The sequence below is a fragment of the Panthera pardus genome, unplaced genomic scaffold (assembly GCF_024362965.1).
Source record: "Panthera pardus isolate Hobbes unplaced genomic scaffold, ASM2436296v1 HiC_scaffold_16, whole genome shotgun sequence".
Lineage (NCBI taxonomy): Eukaryota > Metazoa > Chordata > Mammalia > Carnivora > Felidae > Panthera > Panthera pardus.
Genome location: NW_026526721.1, coordinates 12,569,793 through 12,589,974, shown reverse-complemented (window position 1 = coordinate 12,589,974; position 20,182 = coordinate 12,569,793). Strand labels below are relative to the sequence as shown.

The following is a 20,182-nucleotide window of genomic DNA, read 5'->3' as shown; positions in this document are numbered from 1 at the left end:
TTGCCTTTTAGTTTTGCTGATTGTTTCCTTTGCTGTGCAGAAGCTTTTTATTTTTTTTAATTTTATTAAAAAAAATTTTTAACATTTATTTATTATTGAGAGACAGAGAGACACAGAGTGTGAGCAGGGGAGGGGCAGAGAGAGAGGGAGATACAGAATCTGAAGCAGGCTCCAGGCTCTGAGCTGTCAGCACAGAGCCTGACGCGGGGCTCAAACTTCCAAACTGCGAGATCATGACCTGAGCCGAAGTCGGTCGCTTAACCAACTGAGCCACCCAGGTGCCCCCAGAAGCTTTTTATTTTGATGAGGTCCCAATTGTTCCTTTTTTGCTTTTGCTTTCCTTGCCTCTGGAGACATGTTGAGTAAGAAGTTGCTGAGGCCAAGGTCCAAGAGGCTCTTGCCTGCTTTCTCCTTGAGGATTTTGATGGCTTCCTGTCTTACATTTAGGTCTTTCATCCATTTTGTGTTTATTTTTGTGTATGGGGTAGGAAAGTGGTCCAGGTTCATTCTTCTGCATGTCGCTGTCCAGTTTTCCCAGCACCATTTGCTGAAGAGAGACTGTCTTTATTCCATTGGATATTCTTTCCTGCTTTGTCAAAGATTAGTTGGCCATACGTTTGTGGGTCCATTTCTGGGTTCTCTATTCTGTTCCATTGATCCGAGTGTCTGTTTTTGTGCCATTCATCTGTATGTTTATTAAATGTTAAAAAATTACTATTATTTTTCCAGACTCAGAAAATTTGCAAGAGTAATACAGAGACTTCCTTTATACCTTTTGCTCAGATTCCCCAAGTGTTACCATTGTATCACATTTGCTTCATTCTTTGGCAAGTCACAGGCAAGATGTCTTTACTCCTAAATGCTTCTGCGTGTTCTCAAGAACGGGGACTCACAGAACCAAGAACAATGATCAGAATTAACCTGCCGTGGTACTGTTTTCTAATCTACAGCCCTCATTCAGATTTCACTAGTTGTCCCCATAATCTACTTTAGAGCAAAAGAAAATCCCTACTCACTGGGATTATTCAGGTTTCACGTCTCTTTAGTGTCCTTGTGGCCTGGGACAGTCCCCCAGCCTTTATCTTTCATGACACTGGCGTTTGTGAAGATTACAGGACGGTTATGTTAGAGGATGTCCCTGAGTTTGGATCCGTCTCGTGTGTCGTGATTATATCCCCATGCATTTGGGCAGGACCGTCACAGCAGCGACCTTGCGTTTTCTGTGCGTCACATGGGGAGGAATGTGGTGTTCCGTCACTCGCGGTTCCGAAGTGAGCTTTGATGTTCGGTGAAGGTGGGTGGGGCCTCTTAGATTGCAGGTGCCCTTGCCCACCATGCTCACATAGATGCATTGAGCCTTTTAGTTGGTAATGTGTCTAGCAAAGCTGGGAGGGTCTTCTACTCAGGATAAGGAGGCCTTAGAGCGGGAGAGAGTGGAGAGGGAAAGGTTCTGGGACCTGGAGCTTTGGCAAGGGGAACTGCTCCAGAGAAGGCACCATCAGTGTTAGTCCTGGTGTTGGGATGAAGAGAGGAGAGCATGAGCGCGGGAGGGGCTGTGGATTAAGGAGAGAGGTGCGGATAAGACCCCATCGGAGTGCCTCTCGCTGTCTAGGCTCTGACCCACCTCCCAGCTCCGTCTGTTTTTTTTTTCCTTGGGGGTTGATGCCTTCCAAATTAGCCCCAGAAATACTTTCAGTTAAGGCGGTGCCCGGCTTGACCCTTCCGGTAACTCACCCAGTTTCCCACCTGTTGCTTATCTCCGGATCAGGTGCGATTCTCACCACTTCAAAGAACATCAGAAGTTCAGTTCGTCGAAGGCCTCCACTTTGCCAAGGGCTCAGAAGGCCTTTCTGCTCCGCAGGTGAAATCTGTCGTCTTCACAGATCATCCAAACTTGCTTTTCCTTCTGCGCGCGTGTAGGGAACAGTGTGTTGGCTGAGGTCGAGAAGGGGTTGCCGTCGATTTCTGTCCGCCTGTATCCCAGTTCCCCCGTGGGCTCTGGGGCAGCTGCGGGGAGACGGGGCAGCGAGCCGCCTTCCCTCTCTGCCTCGCTGTCGGTATTTCTGCCCGTGGTTGGCTTTGGCTTCTTATCAGAACGTGCCATTCCCTTTTCTTTGTTCCCTCTCCTTCCTCCACGTATTTACCTGGGCAGCTGAGCGCGGCTGGAGAAGCGTCACGTTGCCATGGAGATTGTGACCACAACACGTTTGGGTTCCCCAGACTCAAGCTCTTGCTGGCCTCTTCCTCATACCTTTGAAGAAAACAAGAATAAACGGAGGGAGTCAAGGTGAAGAAGAATGTTTATATAGAGGCTCGACTCCGGGCGGAGCAGTTATGGGTTGAATCGCGTCCCGCTGCCCCCGATGCCAGAACCACAGGTTGGAGTCCTAACCCCTGCTACCTCAGAATGGGACCTCCCTCGTAGAGAGCGTCTTTATGGCAGTAATCAAGTTAAGACGAGGTTATCTGGGTGGCCCCCGGCCCAGGATGACTGGTGTCTCCGAAAAGAGGAAATTTGGGCGCAGAGGCACGCACGGGGAGATTGCCATGTGAAGGTCACGGTGACATTGCCCCAAGCCAAGGAGCTGCCGGAAGCTGGGAGAGAGGCCTGGAACAGAGCCTTCCTAGAGACGTCGGAGGGAGCGTGGTCCTGTGGGCACCTTGGTCTGTGCCTTCTGGCCTTGAGAACTGTGGAAGGCCACAGCAACTCCTTGCGGCAAACGGTGTTATCAGTACCCTCATCTTACAGATAGATGACCGTCTGAGGCACGGGGAGACTGGGCACTTGGCTCAAGGCCGCTCGAGCTAACCACATCTCACTTTGGTCAACTCTCTCACATCCGCCTCTGCCTGCCATCTTATTTCCCGCCTCTCCCCCACAGCCACCCCACGCCCTTCCCTTGCTCCTGTGGCCCTCCCTCTAGGCTCCCTTCTGGGACCTTCTTTGTTGCCCCGTCTCTGGACCGTCTACATCTCTGCAGACCTGCCCACAGTCCTGCCCCCAGCCACCTCCCGACCTCAGCCACCACTTGCTGGTCCTCCTCCAGGGCCTCTCTTGGAGCTTCTGACCCGGGGCACTCAGTGGGATGCCGGACTTCCCAAATGGACGTGCCACCGGTTCAAAACCTGGAGTCATGACTGTGTCTTCCCTTGTCCCTCCTGCCACGTTCTTCTCCCCCCCCCCCCCACCCCCCGTCCCTATCCCCTGTCCCCACTGATCCTGGGGACAAATCTCTGTAATTTGAGTCTGGACCAGCTGCATAATTTGCAGGGCCTGGTGCCAGGTGAAAATGGGAGCCCCTTGTTCAGAAATCCGGGGCAAAGTGCTGTAAAATACAAAGATTTCCCTTTGCTTCTGTGGCCTCTCTCCCAACCTGGTATGGTGCTTGTATTTGCTCTCTGTGTCATTCTGAGCAAAGACGATGAGCAAATGAGCATTGTGTGTTACTAGCATGGATTTCACTGTTCCTCTTCACGTTGGGCGATGCCAGTTTTCAGTGCGAATATGAGGGCATCTAACACGTATAAGGAATTACAGAAGTGGCACAACGCCTATTTCCCGCGTGCACCACACACTCTGTCACCGCTCTCTGCCTTTGGCTTCCTGACGTGTGAGGAGGGACCGAAAGCTCCCCCTTCTTTCCTCTTCCTGCTGTGTCTTCGTTTTCGGACAAGTGGCAGCTCATCCCGAAGAGACACTGGTAAGGAAGGATGTGATGGGGCTCCTTGATCGTCCCTCTTTCTCACACTGCTATGGCCTCGCTCCTCCCCAAACCAATTCTGATTCTAACGGAAGCTGTGGCTGCCCGGGGCTCACTGTCAGCATCTCTGTTTCCTCGGTCCTGGACAGAACCCGCCTTTCTCGTGCTCCCTTTGAGTTTTCCAGGACGCGTTGCCCTTGTGGGTCGGCCAGAATTCTATGCTCGGGGCATCTGGAATGCATCATGAGAATGGGGTGACAAGGAACAGCAGTGACTCATACTACGGGTGCCTCCTGTGCCCACGCACATGCCCCATCGTCCTGGCGGGCTTCACTTACAAAACAGGAGTTCAGGGTTTAAATTATGAAGACCTTCAAGATGGTGAGAGCAGAGCATTAAACCAAGCGCGGGGGCCCTTCTGAGTGTGGGGCTGTGTGCAATGCTCAGGTCATACACTCGTGCTGTTGACTCTGGTCTCAGCCCCTCCTACCCCATCCCCTGCAGCCAGGCTCCCTGGCAAGATTGCAACCACCCTCATTTCATTACGGGTTTCTCCAGTCCATCCAACGCAGACCAGTAGAAGGATTTCTCTGAAATGTAAATCTGACCAGTATCGCCTGCCCCCAACAAACCTGCAGTAGCTCCCATCTGCCTTTAGGAGGAAATCCAGACTCCTTAGCAAGGTACAGCTTACTTCAGCCTTTGCACCTGACCTCCTACCCTACATGCTGGCCAGGCTGACTGTCTCCACACACCCGCTGAGCCTTGGCACTTCTGTCCCTGATGCCCGAGGCTTGTTTTCATTTGGTTGTCTCCTGCTCTTTCTTCAGGAGTTACCTCCCACTTGGAAGCCCTCCTGGCCTCTTGGGTGTGTCACATGCTTGTTTTATTGGCCCTTCCCTCCCCCCCTCCACCGTGTTTTGAACACTCCCTGTGCTTCCTCTACCATAGTATTTAAGGCCACCCCGATATTATATATATAATGTATATATAGCAATAACCTTGTAACAAAGTGTAGAAGGAGAAGTGGTGAGCAGGTCCTCCTCCATTCGGAGCCCTGGATTCAAGGTTCATGAGGAGCCCCTTGAACCTGGAGAAGAGACTCCAGGCCAGAAGCCGGAGCGGGGCCTTGTCCTGTCCCTGTCACGAGCTGGCTGTGCCACCTTCCGTGCAGCCCAGAGTGAAAGACTTCCTTGGCATCACAACACTGTTAGCTGTTGTGAGCTTCATAATGAGCAGGGAGATGGCAAGGATTTTTTAAAGTATTTATTTATTTATTTGAGAGAGAGAAAGAGAGAACGAGTGGGGGAGGGACAGAGAGATTGGGCGACAGAGGATCTGAAGCCAGCTCTGTGCTGACAGTGGAGAGCCCGATGTGGGGCTCGAACTCACTAACCGTGAGATCATGACCTGAGCCGAAGTCGGACACCGAACTGACTGAAACACTCAGGCGCCCTGGCAAGGATTTTTTTTAAAGGTTGAAGATTTTATAAAAACGGTAGGAATGAATAATTGTATTTTTTTTTAAAACCAAAGGCAAAGTTCTGCCACATTGAACCTTGTTCTGAAGGCAATCCCAGATAGCAGTTCTGACGTTTGAGTTATATAAGAAAGGTGTCCAATCGGAAGGCTAGCGATCACGTGGCTACATAAATCCTACTCTATCTCATATATAAATACAATTGATTTTTGTTATTTGAGGTACTTATAGCCTATAAGACCATTGCTTTACGACACTGAATTAGCAAATACTGAACAGTCATCCGTAGGGGAATACGTGACCTCGTTTTATGCGTGTTTCTGTTTCATGACACCTTGTCGTTAATATTGAACTCATGGTCAACAGCACCATAACTGATGCCTGGAGGAAACTTGTCTGGCACACGCATATTCCTCCTAAGGCCTCACCCAGCCTTCTTGCACTTAGGAATACCTGATGGTCCTTCAGCACTGCGCTTGGACCCATGTTATACCGCGAAGTCACCAACACTTCACAAGAGCGTGAAAAACACTGGCATTAAATAGACCGTGGAAAGGACACTTGTTTTCAGTAGGAGAGCTGGATCAAGAAGGCAGAGCATCTGTCGCCCTGCTCCACCTCCGCTGGGGCCGTGCACGTTGCCGACGAGAATTTTTTGAGCTAAGCAAGCCCTGCAACTCTTGACCCGGGAGTTACGAATCAACGTTCGCGAGTAGGCGAATTTGCAAATACGGAATCTGTGAATAATGAGGGTGGGCTGTGTATACCAATGACCAGGGTCCGACTTTTCCCCAACTTAGCCATCCAGAAGATGGCCGGGAGCCAGTAACTGGAAAACTCCGGGGTGGTGGAGAATAAAGTAGACCAAACAGGGCTCAAAAGTGAGAGGTGTAATCACTCAGCTGGACCTAAGCCGTTGAATGTAAAATAAGGTGATCGATCATGAAGAGTGAGGACAGTCAGAAAAAACCACTGTCCACAAAGGAAGAATACAGAAGAGTAACTGAGCAGCTTCTAGGAGAATTAAGGAAGTAGGGGCCCCTGGGACCTGCTCGGGAAGTTTTAAACCCAGCCCTGGGGGGAGCGTGCCAGGGACTCAATTAAGGATGAATATAAAGGGCGAGGCGGGGCCAGCCCAATTACTGTGTGGGCGCCCGTATTTCTTTACATTTGTCCGGTTGCCCCTGTGTCTGTGAAATACAAAGGGAGAAATACTGTTACTTCCCCTAAGTCTAAGGCGAAACCAAAGAAGGGGGAAGCCAAAGGGCCTGTCCGAAATCCTCCACTGACCCAGTGAGGTGGCTGTAACAGACACAAGGGGTCACCCAGCCTGTTCCCAAACGCAGCCGTTTGGATAGGCTGTTTAGGTTGGTTTCAACTTTTAGAAACTTCCCCTGCTCTGATTTTGTTCACCGCTTGGAGGAATGAAACATGTTCCATTGAAAGTACAGCAAACCTGTCCTGCCCCTAAATCTAGTCGTTGTAACCTTCCAAATAGCCTTATGAGGTTTTAGTGCTACTCACCAAACAGCATCATTTCTAAAGTAAAAAAAAAAAAAAAAAAAAAAAAAGTTTCATTATAATGAGCAGTGAAATCACTATATAATTTCCCAATTAACTGAATGTGTGCCCTGAAGTCTTCATTTGGACCTTGAACATATCCCATGTACCTTGATCATCCTACACATTTCGGCAGCAGGCAGACGTGAAATAAGCAATCTGAAGTTGAAAGGCTGTTTACAGGGCGGGCGGGGAAGGCGGCACCTGTCTGCCCCCACGTCCGTGCGCTGGGCTGCGTTGGGCCTTCTGGTTGGTCAGCTTCCCTGAGTATTTCTGAGAGCCTTTTGTTGTCCATGGGGATAGAGCTGCTAATTTGGCCAATTCCGAACAGAAAAAGATCAAGTGTAGATTTCATATGTGAGTTTCAAGTGCTGGTAAAAAGTTGCATTATCAAATGCACTGCAGTCCCCCGCCTTCATCGCCAAGTGGCCCTGTAGTTTGGGGGTTACTTGGCGTTCCAAAGAAAAGGAAAAGTGTTCCGTTTAGGTGCTTGAGGCAAATGGGGATTGACCCAGTTACTTTTACGCTAATCTAGTCCAGATGGTGTTCACTGAATAACTTTCTGGGTTTAGTACCTGGTTACTGAACAAGGTATTCATTTCTTTTTTTTAATTTTTTTAATGTTTATTTATTTTTGAGAGAGAGAGAGCATGAGCAGGGGAAGAGCAGAGAGAGAGGGAGACACAGAATCTGAAACAGGCTCCAGGCTCTGAGCTGTCAGCACAGAGCCCGACACGGGGCTCGAACTCACAAACCGTGAGATCGTGACCTGAGCTGAAGCCGGATGCTCAACCGACTGAGCCTCCCAGGCGCCCCGTGTTCATTTCGATGGGATTGGAAATCTTTGGTTGAAAAGCATGAAGGAGCTCCTACCAGATTTGTTCAAAATAAAATAGTGCGTGTAATCATAAGATTGTAATTCAAGGCCAACAGAGCATGCTTGGAGTAATTTTAATCAGTTGATTGGTACCCTTCCTTCTCTGTATATTCGTATATAAATATAATTGTATACATGTTATATGTGTAAATATATGTGGTATAGTATGTTACTATAAGTAGCATATTATTAGAAATACATACATATATATATGTAATATAGTATTTTACTGTGTTGCAAATTGGGGAGTAAGTTCTTGTAGAGTCTTTAAGGATCACTCCATCATGGCCATGGAAACTACACCTGTGGAGGCACATGAAATTAAAGACGTTATGAAACACACAGGTCCTAGAGGACAGAGGCACGGAGGCCATGCAGGGGGCCACATGGGAGGAGTGCCCAGGGAGCAGCTGAACCAGGTGGCGAGCAGAGAGAGAGCAGACGGATAGGCAAATACGCCTTTGGGGAGGTTAGATGGAGTATACAAGCAAAGGCATGAGGGGTTTTATTGAGTGTGACTAGCTCCTGGTCAGGCAGGGGAACTGGTAACAGGGGCCAGCCTTATGACCCTGGTCACTGCGCACGGTTTGTGGGATGTCGAGGCATCAGAAAGATAGAAGTTTTAGTGATCGACGACTTTGAAGCTGCACAGGGAGACGTGTAAGTACTGGGCCATGCCGGTTGCTATAAGGGTTCATCAGAATCTGCTACTCTTTCATGCTCTTCTGGCCTCCTCTTGCTCTGCTGGTCTCCCTCACTCTCTCACTCGTTTAAAAACACGATTCCTCGCTCTCCTGCTATATGTCAGATTCCTTCCGGGTGCTAGAGACAGAGCAATAAATGAAACAAAATCCCGACTTACGGGTTGAAAGGGGAGACACCACGACAGGTGTCTGTGCCGTGAAATAAGCAGAATCAGGGGTGACAGGGCAGGGGGTGTGCTGTTTTGCACAGCAGCCGGGGAAGGCCGATCTCCCAAAGTTACGTCTGAACAAAGGGCGGGATGGGCGGGGGGGCGGGGGGAGCATATATTTGGAGGGAAGACGGTTTCAGGCAAAAAGAGCAGCCAAAGCAAAATCCTGAGGTGGGAGCTTGGGTGGCGTTTTTAAGAAACAAGACCACTGCGGCCAGAGCCTACGGGAGAACGGTAGGAGATGAGGTCACAATGGTAGAAGGGCGCCCAGTCACATAAGGACTTTAGATTTTTTTGTTTGGGTGAGTTGGAAAGTCATACAGTGGATTGACATGTGTAGACAAGTGCTTAGCCAGGCCCGGGGATCTGAAATCCATACACGTGAATTTACACGTGGGCAGCCACACAGAAAAATCCACTTAAGAACATACATAATTCTATTCTAAAGGGGAAAGTGTGGGGCTTGATGAATCAGAAGGTGGGTGTGTAGGAAGAGAAAACAGGGAGGTGTTGGGAGAAAAAGTAACAAGGTAAAAGAGAACTGGGTAAGTGACTCTCAGAACCTAGTGTTGGCTACGAGGATTCAAAGTCCAGGGGCAATGGGAAAGTCTCTGTGTGCCTGGAAAAGGGTGATGGGGTGCCGTGTGGCACTCTTGAAAGATACAGGATGTTCATTTCATTTTTTTTTGATGTTTTTATTTTATTTTTGAGAGAGAGAGAGAGAGAGAGAGAGAGAGAGACAGAGCATGAGTGGGGAAGGGGAAGAGAGAGAGGGAGACTCGGAATCCAAAGCAGGCTCCAGGCTCTGAGCTGTCAGCACAGAGCCTGATGCAGGGCTGGAACTCACAAACAGTGAGATCATGACCTGAGCTGAAGTCGGATGTTTAACCGGCTGAGCCACCCAGGCGCCCCAGGATGTTTATTTCTCAAGGCAGAAAAGTCACAGAGAGAGCCTGTGGTGGTGGGGCAGGGATTGGCTTGTCACTTTCCTCAAGAAAGGTCAGCAGTCAACTTCCAGGGTTATTTACTCCATGTCTGATTAGAAATTGGAGAGTATTTTAACCAATCCACTTTGGGATTCCTTTAAATGCTCTTGGAAGCACAAGCAAACATGGAAAGTTTGTAGGGTTTATGCCTTTGGAAGTAGTATTTTTATTTGGCTTTGAGAAAACCAAGCAGTTTTGTTCTCAAAGAGAATAGGTGACTCTTGAGAAAAAGTGGTCAGAAACTGGACTTCGGGAATTTGTAGGCTGAAAAGTGGCTTATCAGAGGCCAGGAAACTTACCCAAATTAGCACTTAGCTGGTTCTTTTTAGGGAACATTGTGCTCTTTCTATGAAAAATGCTTCTACAGCCCCTGAAACCTGAGGGTAAATGATTAATGGCATAATCCCCCCATCATGGAGATGAGCACCTGTTTGGGGACAAGTTCATAAAATATGAAAGCAAACATCATCTACGTTTTTACAGAAGTCTTTGTCCCACGACCAAACCAAGATTAAGCTGGGAAGATGGCATGTTCTTCACCCTTGCCTTCTTTGGGGCTCCCTCTTCCAGAGATTGGACTGCCAATCCAGTTTCCTTCTGGTACACTCATGCTCTCCTCAGGGAAGAAAAAATGACGTGCCAGCCACCCTATACGGTGCCCTACTATTTCTTATCCCTTGCACATCAGCAGTATAAAGCAGGCAGAAGTCTTCGGTTTTACGGATGATGAAACAGAGGTCTAAAGAGGTTGTTCTCAGTATGTCCAAAGACACATCTGATCTGAGAGGGCTCAGAGCGTGAATTCCCCATATTCGGAGCCCATGGCCGCCACCTCTGTGCTGTGGCACTTCGGATGCAAGGGCATCGCCCAGCGTGGTCATGGCCCCACGCCCTGTCTCACATCCATCAGTGTGTAGAAACAAGTACATGGCCGTATCGCCTATCTCGGGAGCATTCCATCGAAGCCCACTGGCCTCTGCTTTCCACTTTTGCTAATGCACTTTTTAAAAGTCAATGTTAGGGGCGCCTGGGTGGCGCAGTCGGTTAAGCGTCCGACTTCAGCCAGGTCACGATCTTGCGGTCCGTGAGTTCGAGCCCCGCGTCAGGCTCTGGGCTGATGGCTCGGAGCCTGGAGCCTGTTTCCGATTCTGTGTTTCCCTCTCTCTCTGCCCCTCCCCCGTTCATGCTCTGTCTCTCTCTGTCCCAAAAATAAATTAAAAACGTTGAAAAAAAAAATTAAAAAAAAATAAAAAATAAAAAATAAAAGTCAATGTTATTAGGAAGAGCGGTGACTGATTAATGAGGCTGCTGATCCCTTTGAACTCCTTAGTAATTTAACTCACTTCAACTGTAGATTTTCGGTTGCAAGGTCTTGACTCAAAGAAACGACTCCTCTGGTGAAATTGGAGGTCATGTGAAATGGTGTCAGCACCACCGTCACAAACCAACGGGGGGTGTGTTTGGCGCAAGTTTTCGGTACTGCTCGAAGTCCTGCCGGCTTTCTACTTAACACAGGTACCAGTTGACAGAATGCTGGAGTACTAGACAGGGTAGGGCTAGCTGCTGAAACGCACAACTCCCAAACCCCAGGGGAATAACAGAATAAAGGATTAGTTCTTGGTCATGCTGTGATGCAGTGTAATTAGAAAAGGGGGGAGGTTGTGTTCATGCGGTCATTCAGGGACCCAGATTCCTTCCGTCTTGTGCCTCCCCCATCTTCTGGGTCCTCCGAGCTGTCCCTGTCCCTTCTGTCTTCCACATGTGACAGCAGATGGGGAGAGAGAGGGAGTGGAGGGTCACGTGGAGTCTCAAGGGCCATATCTGCAAGTGGCCGACATCCCTTCTGCCCTGTTTCCATTGGCCAGAGCTTTCCACTGGCCCACACAGCAGGACTGGGAAATGTGCTCCTCTCATGTGCTCAGAAGAAAATGTATGGTCGCTACCCCATGTAGACCCTCAGTTCCCCTTCTGTCCTCCCCTGGTCTGTTTTGGGACCAGGATCTGAGCTCACCGTTAGATCAGAGGGCCACCCGTGGTGGTCCCTCACCTTTGTGATTCCTCCTCAAACATCGAAGATACATACTGAAGGCTGTCGTTCTCTTCATCATAAACCTCCAGGTTCAACTTTCTCGTGCCAGACCCAGGCCTAGAGAAATCACTGAAACTGACTTTACTTTTTGATCATAATGCTCTGGGGTGTGTGGTGCCCAGTCATGAGCCCTTTATCCGTTGTGGGGCCTTTCCTGCACTCTTAGAAACACTGACTCATTGCCCTAAAGCCACGTGGACTGCCCCCTGCTCCTGCTTTTGCCAATTCTCCAAACACACTCACAAACACAAAAGAAAAAAAAAAACCCTTTTCTGGAAAAGAACTTCAAACATGTAGAAACACCTTTGAGTATTTGTGAATAAAAGGGTGTAGTCGCTTATCTAAGGCATTAATGGATTGGAAGGTGCTGCTTTATTAAATAAGTGGGGAAGGGGGGGCGGGTAGCAAGGGCAATATAATTGAATTCTACTCTCTTCCCAGAAGGAAGATTGGGAAATTGGCCCCTGGTGATTGGGGGACTTTAGCACACGGATGTGGGGCCAGCAACTAACGTACTTATATCCTGTGCTTAGAGTGACTCAGGCAGCCATTAGCCCTTGGGAAACCTGGACTCTTGCGGAGGGCTCTGACTTCAGAAAAGAAAGGAGGAAGGATTTGCAGCTCGTTTGGCCTGTTTTAAATATTGTAATGCTGTAAACCTTAATTATTAAAAAAAAAAAAAAGGAAAGAGAGAGAGAGAAGGAGAGAGAAAGAAGAACAGAAGAAAGGGAGGGAGGGATGAAGGAAAGATGGAAAGGAAGGCAGGCAGGAAAGAAGGCAAATTTCCCTTTCCCTTCAAGCACAGCAGTGACATTTCTGGACCATGAGGGTGGCTACTGGGCTATGCGCTTGTCTGTGAGTTGACCGTCCTACCATCAGTGCTCAGAGCAGACGGGCCTTACGGAAGTGCGGTTTGATTTGCAAGCCGCCAAAGAGCTCTGTGTAAATTCGTGTTCTTCAAGGTTGACAATCCAATAGTGATACCCCAGACAGGTGCCGTGGACTATGGCCGATAAAGATGCTATGCCCTTCACATCATCTGATCCTCACCGCAAAACACGAGGACACCGAGGCCGAGAGGTGATGGCCACAGTCACGCAGCTGAATTCCGCTTTGAACCCTGCTCTCAGGCTTTTAATCCTCGGCTCCCGCTCCTCCTCCCCACCCACAGATGCCGCATGGAGGTTTCCGCAGCCCTATGGGATTCTGAACTACCTTCTGAAATCATCCAAGTTAGATGTAGCCGTTTGCACTGTGTTTTACGGAACTCTAACCGTTTCCTTAAGAGTGATGCGTTTAACAATAACCTTCAGATGCTTAATATAAAAAAAAAAAAAAAAAAATGGAGGGCTGGTCAATTGCGTGCGAGGGATTCTATCTCATCTTTCCGATGCTTGCCAGTTGCAGTGCACATGGGGCCTGTCTGTGGCCCTGGGAAATGCTTCAGGGAAAGACCTGTGTTTGCCTTGTTTTAACCCGTACATCCCAGCCTCATTTTGCTATAACGTAACCTCCTTTCTCCCCCGCGTAATGTTTGTTCCTCTCACGGGACACTTTGGGACACAGCCACGATTCCTTGAAAATTGGTCATTTGCAGTCTGGTCATTCTCTGGTCACTGGAGTTTTTCTGTAGAGATGGCTTTTCCTCGTAAAAGTGACAGGAATGAGAATCTTCAGGAGTGACTTCCCCTTGTCTTTCTGAAGACAGAGGAGAGCTCCTGGCACTCTTAGGGGGTTCCTTCCCCGTGAATTATCCATCTGCCTTTAAAATAAGGAACACATAAAAGCCTTTATCTAAACTACTCTAAGATTTGCCCAACCCAGCCAGGCCTTGCAAGATGATCCCTTAAGGAAAGTTCTAGCCGTGGCCATGGCTGTGGAAGCTTCTGCTGGTGACACAGTGGAAAGATTCATCGGGAGAGGATCTTGGAGTTAAACAGAAGCAGTACCTTGGCCCCTGAACTATGTGAAATGAACAAGGAACAACAGAGTATTTCCAGGCCAGGCCAGGCTCCAAAGACTGATTTCCTAACAGTTTGCTCTTCTGCTTTCTTTCAGGATAGTAAATATTTGCCCACACACATAGAGCTAGACCAAGAGCTCTGGGTGAGCATATTAAGAAATAAAGCATTTTTGATTGATCCGGAATGATGGGGCATTCAATCCAGAGAGAACTGCCAACAAAAAGTTGCGTTAGTATTCTTTTTTTTTTTTAATTTTTTAATGTTTATTTATTATTTTGGAGAGAGAGACAGAGTGCGAGCAGGGGGGAGGCAGAGAGAGAGAGGGAGACACAGAATCTGAAGCAGGCTCCAGGCTCTGAGCTGTCAGCACAGAGCCCGAAGCAGGGCTCGAACTCAGGAACTGTGAGATCATGACCTGAGCCGAAGTAGGACGCTTAACTGACTGAGCCACCCAGGTGCCCCAGTAAGTCATTCTTTAAAAGGGATCTCATTTGAACCAGCCAAGAAACCAAGGTATAGAGAAGCTAAGTGCTATGGTCTGAATGTTTGTGTCCCTCCAAAACTCATATGTTGAAATCCTAACCCCCGGAGGTGATGGTATTAGGAGGTAGGGCCTTTGGAAGGTGATTAGGTCATTAGGGTAGAGTCTTTATGAATGAGATTCCCTAATCCCATTAATGTCTTATAAAAGAGATGCCACAGAGTTCCATGGCCCCTTCCACCATGTGAAAGCACAGCAAGATGGGGCTCGCTCTGAACCAGGAAGAGGGGCCTAACTAAAATGCAATCATGCTGGTGCCTTGATTTGGGGCTTTCCAGCCTCCAGACCTGGGAGAAATGAATTTCTGGTGTTTATAAGCCACCCCATCTGTGGTGTTTTGTCATAGCAGCCTGAATGGACCGAAACACTAAGCAATGTGTTGACTCTGCCCAACGCAATGGAAAGAGTGCACATGCTCACTGGGGAAGCTGGACAGCACACTGGAAGGGGCATTGGACCGGGAGTGGGTCATCTGTCATCTGCCCTTTGTTTAAGAGCAACCTTGGCAGCAGGCTCCTGCTCCATCACAGTTCCTACTTGTATCCTGGGAGATGCCTGGTCCAGGGGGCATCCTCGTTTCTAGCAACCTTCCCCTCCACCCGCTTCTCACACCCTCTTCCATGGCCACCTCTTGGACATCGCCATGGTCTCCAAGTGCGCCGCCTCGAAATCACATGGGGCACAACCTCCTGCCTCTGCAGCCTGCTGGTGTGGTTGCACCCACCTTGAGCTTGCTGGATCTGAGCAGACCTCTATTCCCTCGGGCCTCTCCTGTGCTCATTTCCTGCCCTACATTTAGCTTGGAGCCCACACTCCAACATTTCAAGCGCCCTAGTACCCACTTTCAAATGTGTTCCACCTCAACCCACAGCGAGAAATATAATGTGCACATGACCTAGGGCTCGTCTACATATGTATTTACACACACACACACACACACACACACACACACGCGTGCATAGGTCTCTCCCAGCTTCAACTCAATCACAGTTGTTTAAAAATCTGTCCCCGGACATCAGTTCTTATAACTTTAGCCCCGTGTCTCTCCTCCCCTTTACCAAGTTGTTGCAAGAGTCATCCGTATAAACTGCGTTGTTCCCTATGGCTGCTATAACAAATCGTCACACGCTTGGTGGCTGAAAACAGCACAGATGTATTTTCTTACAGTTCTGGAAATCAGAGGTCTAAAATCAAGGTGTGAACAGTGCTGCATTCTTCTGGAGGCTTCAGGGCACGGTCTGTTTTCTTGCCTTTTCCAGTTTCTAGAAACCACCTATATTCTTCGGCTCATGACTCCATCGCTTCAAAATCTGGTTCCATTGCCACATCCTTTATCCACTTTGGCCGTCTTATGAGGACCTTGGCGATTCTCTTGGGCCTCTCAGGTCCTGCAGGATCACCTCCCTATCTCCACATTTCTAAGTTAATCACAACCTCAAAGTCCCTTTTCCATTGTAAGGTAACATGTTCACAGGCTCCCAGGAGGGGACCTGTGAACATCATTGGGAGGCCACTATGCTTCCTACCACGTGAGCCATCTTGGATTTCCTCAACTTTCCTCAACTTTCCACTCAGTGGCTTCTCTCCCCACTCACCATCCCAAATGCCTCTCAAGAAGGTCCGTGATATCCTCTCTGTTGCTGAAAACACTAGATACTTGTAACTTGTCCTTCTTCCTGACCTCTTCTGACACAGTGGGCCAGTCAGACGGAGGTGTGGGATGCAGATATGGAGGGATCCTGACCCCGAGGTTTGAGGGCCAGTGGTCTGTCCTCGGGGGCATCTCCTGCCGTCACTCTCGAGTAGCATCTGGTGTGGTTGTGGTCGGCTGTAGAACATGGTATCTCTCCACTGCCCTTGTCCTGTCGATCCTCCGGGGGCTCCATGGTGTCTAGAAGTCCTTCATTTACTTAAAAGCATTGGTCAGAGAAAGGTTTTTTTAAGCAGTTTTATTTACCTACCTACAAAAAATGCACCTATCCCTAGTGCATAGCTGGATGACCTTTCACAAAGTAAAACATGTATCCACCTTTCAGACCCAGAAAAGAGCTTGGCCAGCTCACCCTCATGACCCTTGCCTGTTGCCAACCCCTCGTCTCCCAAAGGTAACACTACTCTGGGGAAGCCCAAGTGGTTTTAATTATTTTCTTTTAAGTAGACTTTCTTCTTCTTTTTTTTAATGTTTACTTATTTATTTTTGAGAGAGAGAAAGAGAGAGACAGACAGACAGGAGCACAAGCCCAGAGGAGCAGAGAGAGGGAGGGAGAGAGAGATTCTAAGCAGACGCTGAACTGTTAGCACAGAGCCTGAGGCGGGGCTCCAACTCACCATCCTGTGAGATCACGACCTGAGCTGATACCTAGAGTTGGGTGCTTACTCTCCTGAGCTACCCAGGCGCCCCTAAATAGACATTTATTTGTAGAACAGTTTCGGGTTCAGGACAAAGTTGAGTGGAAGCTACAGAGAGTTCCCAGATACCTCTTGTGCCCACACAGACAACGCCCTGCGCGCCACCCCCCCCCCCCGCACTGTCCATGTTCCCCATCAGGGTGGCACATGTGTGACAATTGACGAACCCACATTGACACATCACAGTATGGACCACAGTCCATAGTTTACCTCTGGGTTCACTCTGGGTGTTGTGTGCTGTAGGTTTTGACTGTGTGTAATGACAAGTGTTCTGGAGGTTTTGACAATTGTCCATCACGCTCGTGTCCTGCAGGGTAGCTGTATCTCCCTGAGATCCTCTGCGCTCCCCCCCGTTCAGCCCTCCCTCGCCCAAACCTCTGATAACCACCGATCTTTTTACCATCTCTGTAGTCGTACCTTTTCCAGAACGTCATGTCGTTGGCATCATACAGCCTGTAGCCCCCTCAGCCTGGCTTCTCTCGCTACGCAGCTGCATTTAAGTTCCCTCCGTGTCTAGGGGCGCCTGGGTGGCGCAGTCGGTTAAGCGTCCGACTTCAGCCAGGTCACGATCTCGCGGTCCGTGAGTTCGAGCCCCACGTCAGGCTCTGGGCTGATGGCTCGGAGCCTGGAGCCTGTTTCCGATTCTGTGTCTCCCTCTCTCTCTGCCCCTCCCCCGTTCATGCTCTGTCTCTCTCTGTCCCAAAAATAAATTAAAAACGTTGAAAAAAAAAAATTAAAAAAAAATAAATAAAAAAAAAAATAAGTTCCCTCCGTGTCTGTTCTCAGTTTCCTCGCTCACTTCATTTTAGTGCTGCATCATGGGCGGACACAGGCATAGGTTTTTGAAGAAACGAACTGGACTGAGCATAGAGCAGATGTTACTCCTGAAGTGTCTTCTTTGTATCTCATGCTGTTACGACTGACACATTCCTCTCCCCGCTCAAAGTGCAGAAGGGCCCGGAAGGCCTTGAGAGGCCATCCTCTGCCTTGAGCTTCTGCCTCCAGAGCACCGTCAGAATACAAATATCACATGCGCGGGGGCTCTGGCCACCACACCCCACTCACGTCATGTTTTGATGTAAATGGTCCCACGGAGATCAAGTTCTGTTTACTGGGGACAGACCGCATGACAAATAGAAGAATGGTCCAAACAGCGGAAGTTTCTTTCCCACTCGTGTAACAGTTTGTGGAGAAGCCTCCATGAATCTTCTCCGTGAATCTGGGACCCAGGCCCCTTCTGGCCTGTGCCTCCAACACCCCCCGGCCCTGTCGTTTCCTTCATCTAGCTAGAGTCACGCATGGCCTGTTGGGACAAACCATTAAGCCGAAGTCTTGCTCCCAGGATTGATGTCACATTTTAGTCAGCTGGTCACCCAGTGTGGTCCTGGGGAATGGCGTGGTGATGGGCAAGAAAGTTTTAACGATGAGTTTCAAGAGACACAAGGGAGGGCGTAGCAGCCTGGGGAGCTTCGGGGTGGGTGCTAGCCTGGGGCAGCATGAGGGCGACTCTGAGTTCCCTGGTGTGGCTCATCATGGGGAGCTGAGATCCCACAAAGGGGCTGGAACTTTCCCAAGTCATGGCTTTACCACAGCCCGCCTGTGTCCCGCAGGAAGATGCCAACTTGTGGCCGTGGGACCACCGAGGGGGTCTCTGCCTCTCCTCTCTCCGTGCCTGGAGGGGAGCACAGCGAGAGTGATGACATTGTTCTAACCAGCAGGACCCTGACTCCACCCCCCCCTTCACCTCCTCCCCGTGCCTGATGTCAGTTTTGCACCTCAAGCTAGGGTCTGCTTCTCCAAGTGGCCTTCTTGGCCTTCTTATGGCCGCTTTCAAGGGTGGGAAGGAAAAAGGGGATGGCGGTGAGAGGCCTCAGGTCTGGGTTACATGTCGAACGGTCTCCCTCTTCACCTTCCGGTTGGTGAGTGTGACCATCCTGTGGCAGACGTCAGGGTCCCTTTCACTGTGACTTTCAGGGAAGGCCGGGGAGCTGGAGTGGGTGCCCTTTGCAGAGAACTGTGGCCTGAGAGGATTATGAAACTTAAACAGGAATAACTTAAGCACGGGCCATCTGCGTGGGAATTGGGGAGTTCTGAAACTGCCTTCCTCCACACCCCCTCCGCCCCCTCCGAGGCTGAGGCCTGCCAAAGCCGTCTCCCACACACCTCACCAGAAAGTCCCTGGCTTCCCTCCCAGCTGCCTTGCGACTGACCTCATGAGGTGTGAGAAGGAGGAAAGGAATCTACATTTCAGATGAAGCTTCCTTCCTCCTTTCTGAGAAGTGGTCCAGGCCGCCCGCGCCTGCCAGGTCACGCACACAGCTCCTCAGAGCCCGGGGCCCCGTGGCTCGTCCAGACTGCTTGGAGAAGGAGCCGGGGAGGCTGGGACCCGGAGCCTGTATGAGTTTGTTGGGGCTGCTGTAACAAATGACCGGAGGCTGAGGTGGCTGAAAATGGCAGAGATTCATTCCCTCTGGAGGCTGGAAGGTGGAGGTCAAGGTGTCATAGGGCCATTGGTGCCTCTGAAGGTTCTAAGGCAGAATCTTTTCCTTGCCTCTTCTGGCTTGTGGTGGTTGCAGGCAATCCTTGGAGGTTCCTTGATTTGTGGATGTATCACTCCAGTTTCTACAAGGCTGTCTTCCCTCTGTCTCTTCTTATAAGGACATCTGTCTCTTCTTATAAGTCAAGGGCCAGCCTCCTCCAGTATGGCCTTATCTTAACTAATGACATCTTCGAGGAGTCTGTCTCCAAATAAGTGACATCTGAGGTTCCTGGTGAACATGAATTTGAGGTGGGACATTGTTCAACCTGCAACAGAGCCCCACCATCCCTCCCTTTCCCTTGGCCCCAGAGCAGGCCCTTACCCTACATAGGCTCCCCTGCTTTCCTGTCCAGGGCCCAGGAGTGGTTACCCCGAAGTAAAATGGCATCCTCTCGCTCCAGGAAGGCCTGGCCTAGCAAGTGGGAGATCACAGAGCCCAAATCTCTCCAGGGACAGGCAACTACATGCCCAAGGGACCCCCACTTGGAATTTTTTCCCGTTTTATGGAGATGCTTCAGGATTTCTTGGCCCTTGGCCAATCCCAAAGGGAAAGAGCCCTCCCAGCCTTCCCATGGGCCACTCCAGACCAAAGTTTACAACCCAGATGGGAAAACTGGCACCTGGCTCCATTAGTCTCAGCTACCAGCCTCGTTTGGGGTCTTCTCCATGGCAGCCACTAGGGAAGCTCCACCCGGCGTCTTCCGGACTGACCAGCCCTTCCCCTGGGGAGCTGAGGTCCTCTTGCTTGGAGATCTGTGAAGGAGTGGTGAGTTCCTGGGCCTCTTGTAACCCAGCTGAATATTTTCCAGGTTACCTAACCAAACTCCTGCAGAACCACACCGCCTATGCCTGCGATGGGGACCATTTGAATCTACAGTGCCCTCGGCATTCTACGATAAGTGTCCAGTCGGCCTTCTATGGGCAAGATTACCAAATGTGTAGCACCCAGCAGCCTGCCTCCCAGAGGGAAGACAGCTTAACCTGCGTCGCACCCACAACACTGCAGGTATTATCTTTTGTAGATGTTTTAGGATGATAAAATGGTCCTCTCTCTCTCTCTCTCCTTCTCTCTCTCTCTCTCTCTCTCTCTGTATATATGCTTGTGATTATATAGTTTGCTCAA

At 49.6% G+C, this 20,182-nt stretch overlaps 1 protein-coding gene across 5 annotated transcripts in view; it reads left to right on the top strand.

Moving 5' to 3' along the window:
• The window catches only part of EVA1C (eva-1 homolog C), a 77,170-nt gene that overhangs the window by 16,191 nt on the left and 40,797 nt on the right, over positions 1–20,182 (top strand). For 4 of the 5 annotated variants that reach the window (XM_053903133.1, XM_053903135.1, XM_053903132.1 and 1 more), the window contains one exon: positions 19,869–20,065. In XM_053903133.1, the coding sequence (XP_053759108.1) occupies positions 19,869–20,065 (197 nt within the window). Of the gene's footprint in view, positions 1–19,290; positions 19,309–19,868; positions 20,066–20,182 lie in introns of those variants that run through there. The other variant, XM_053903136.1, reaches the window with a different exon arrangement.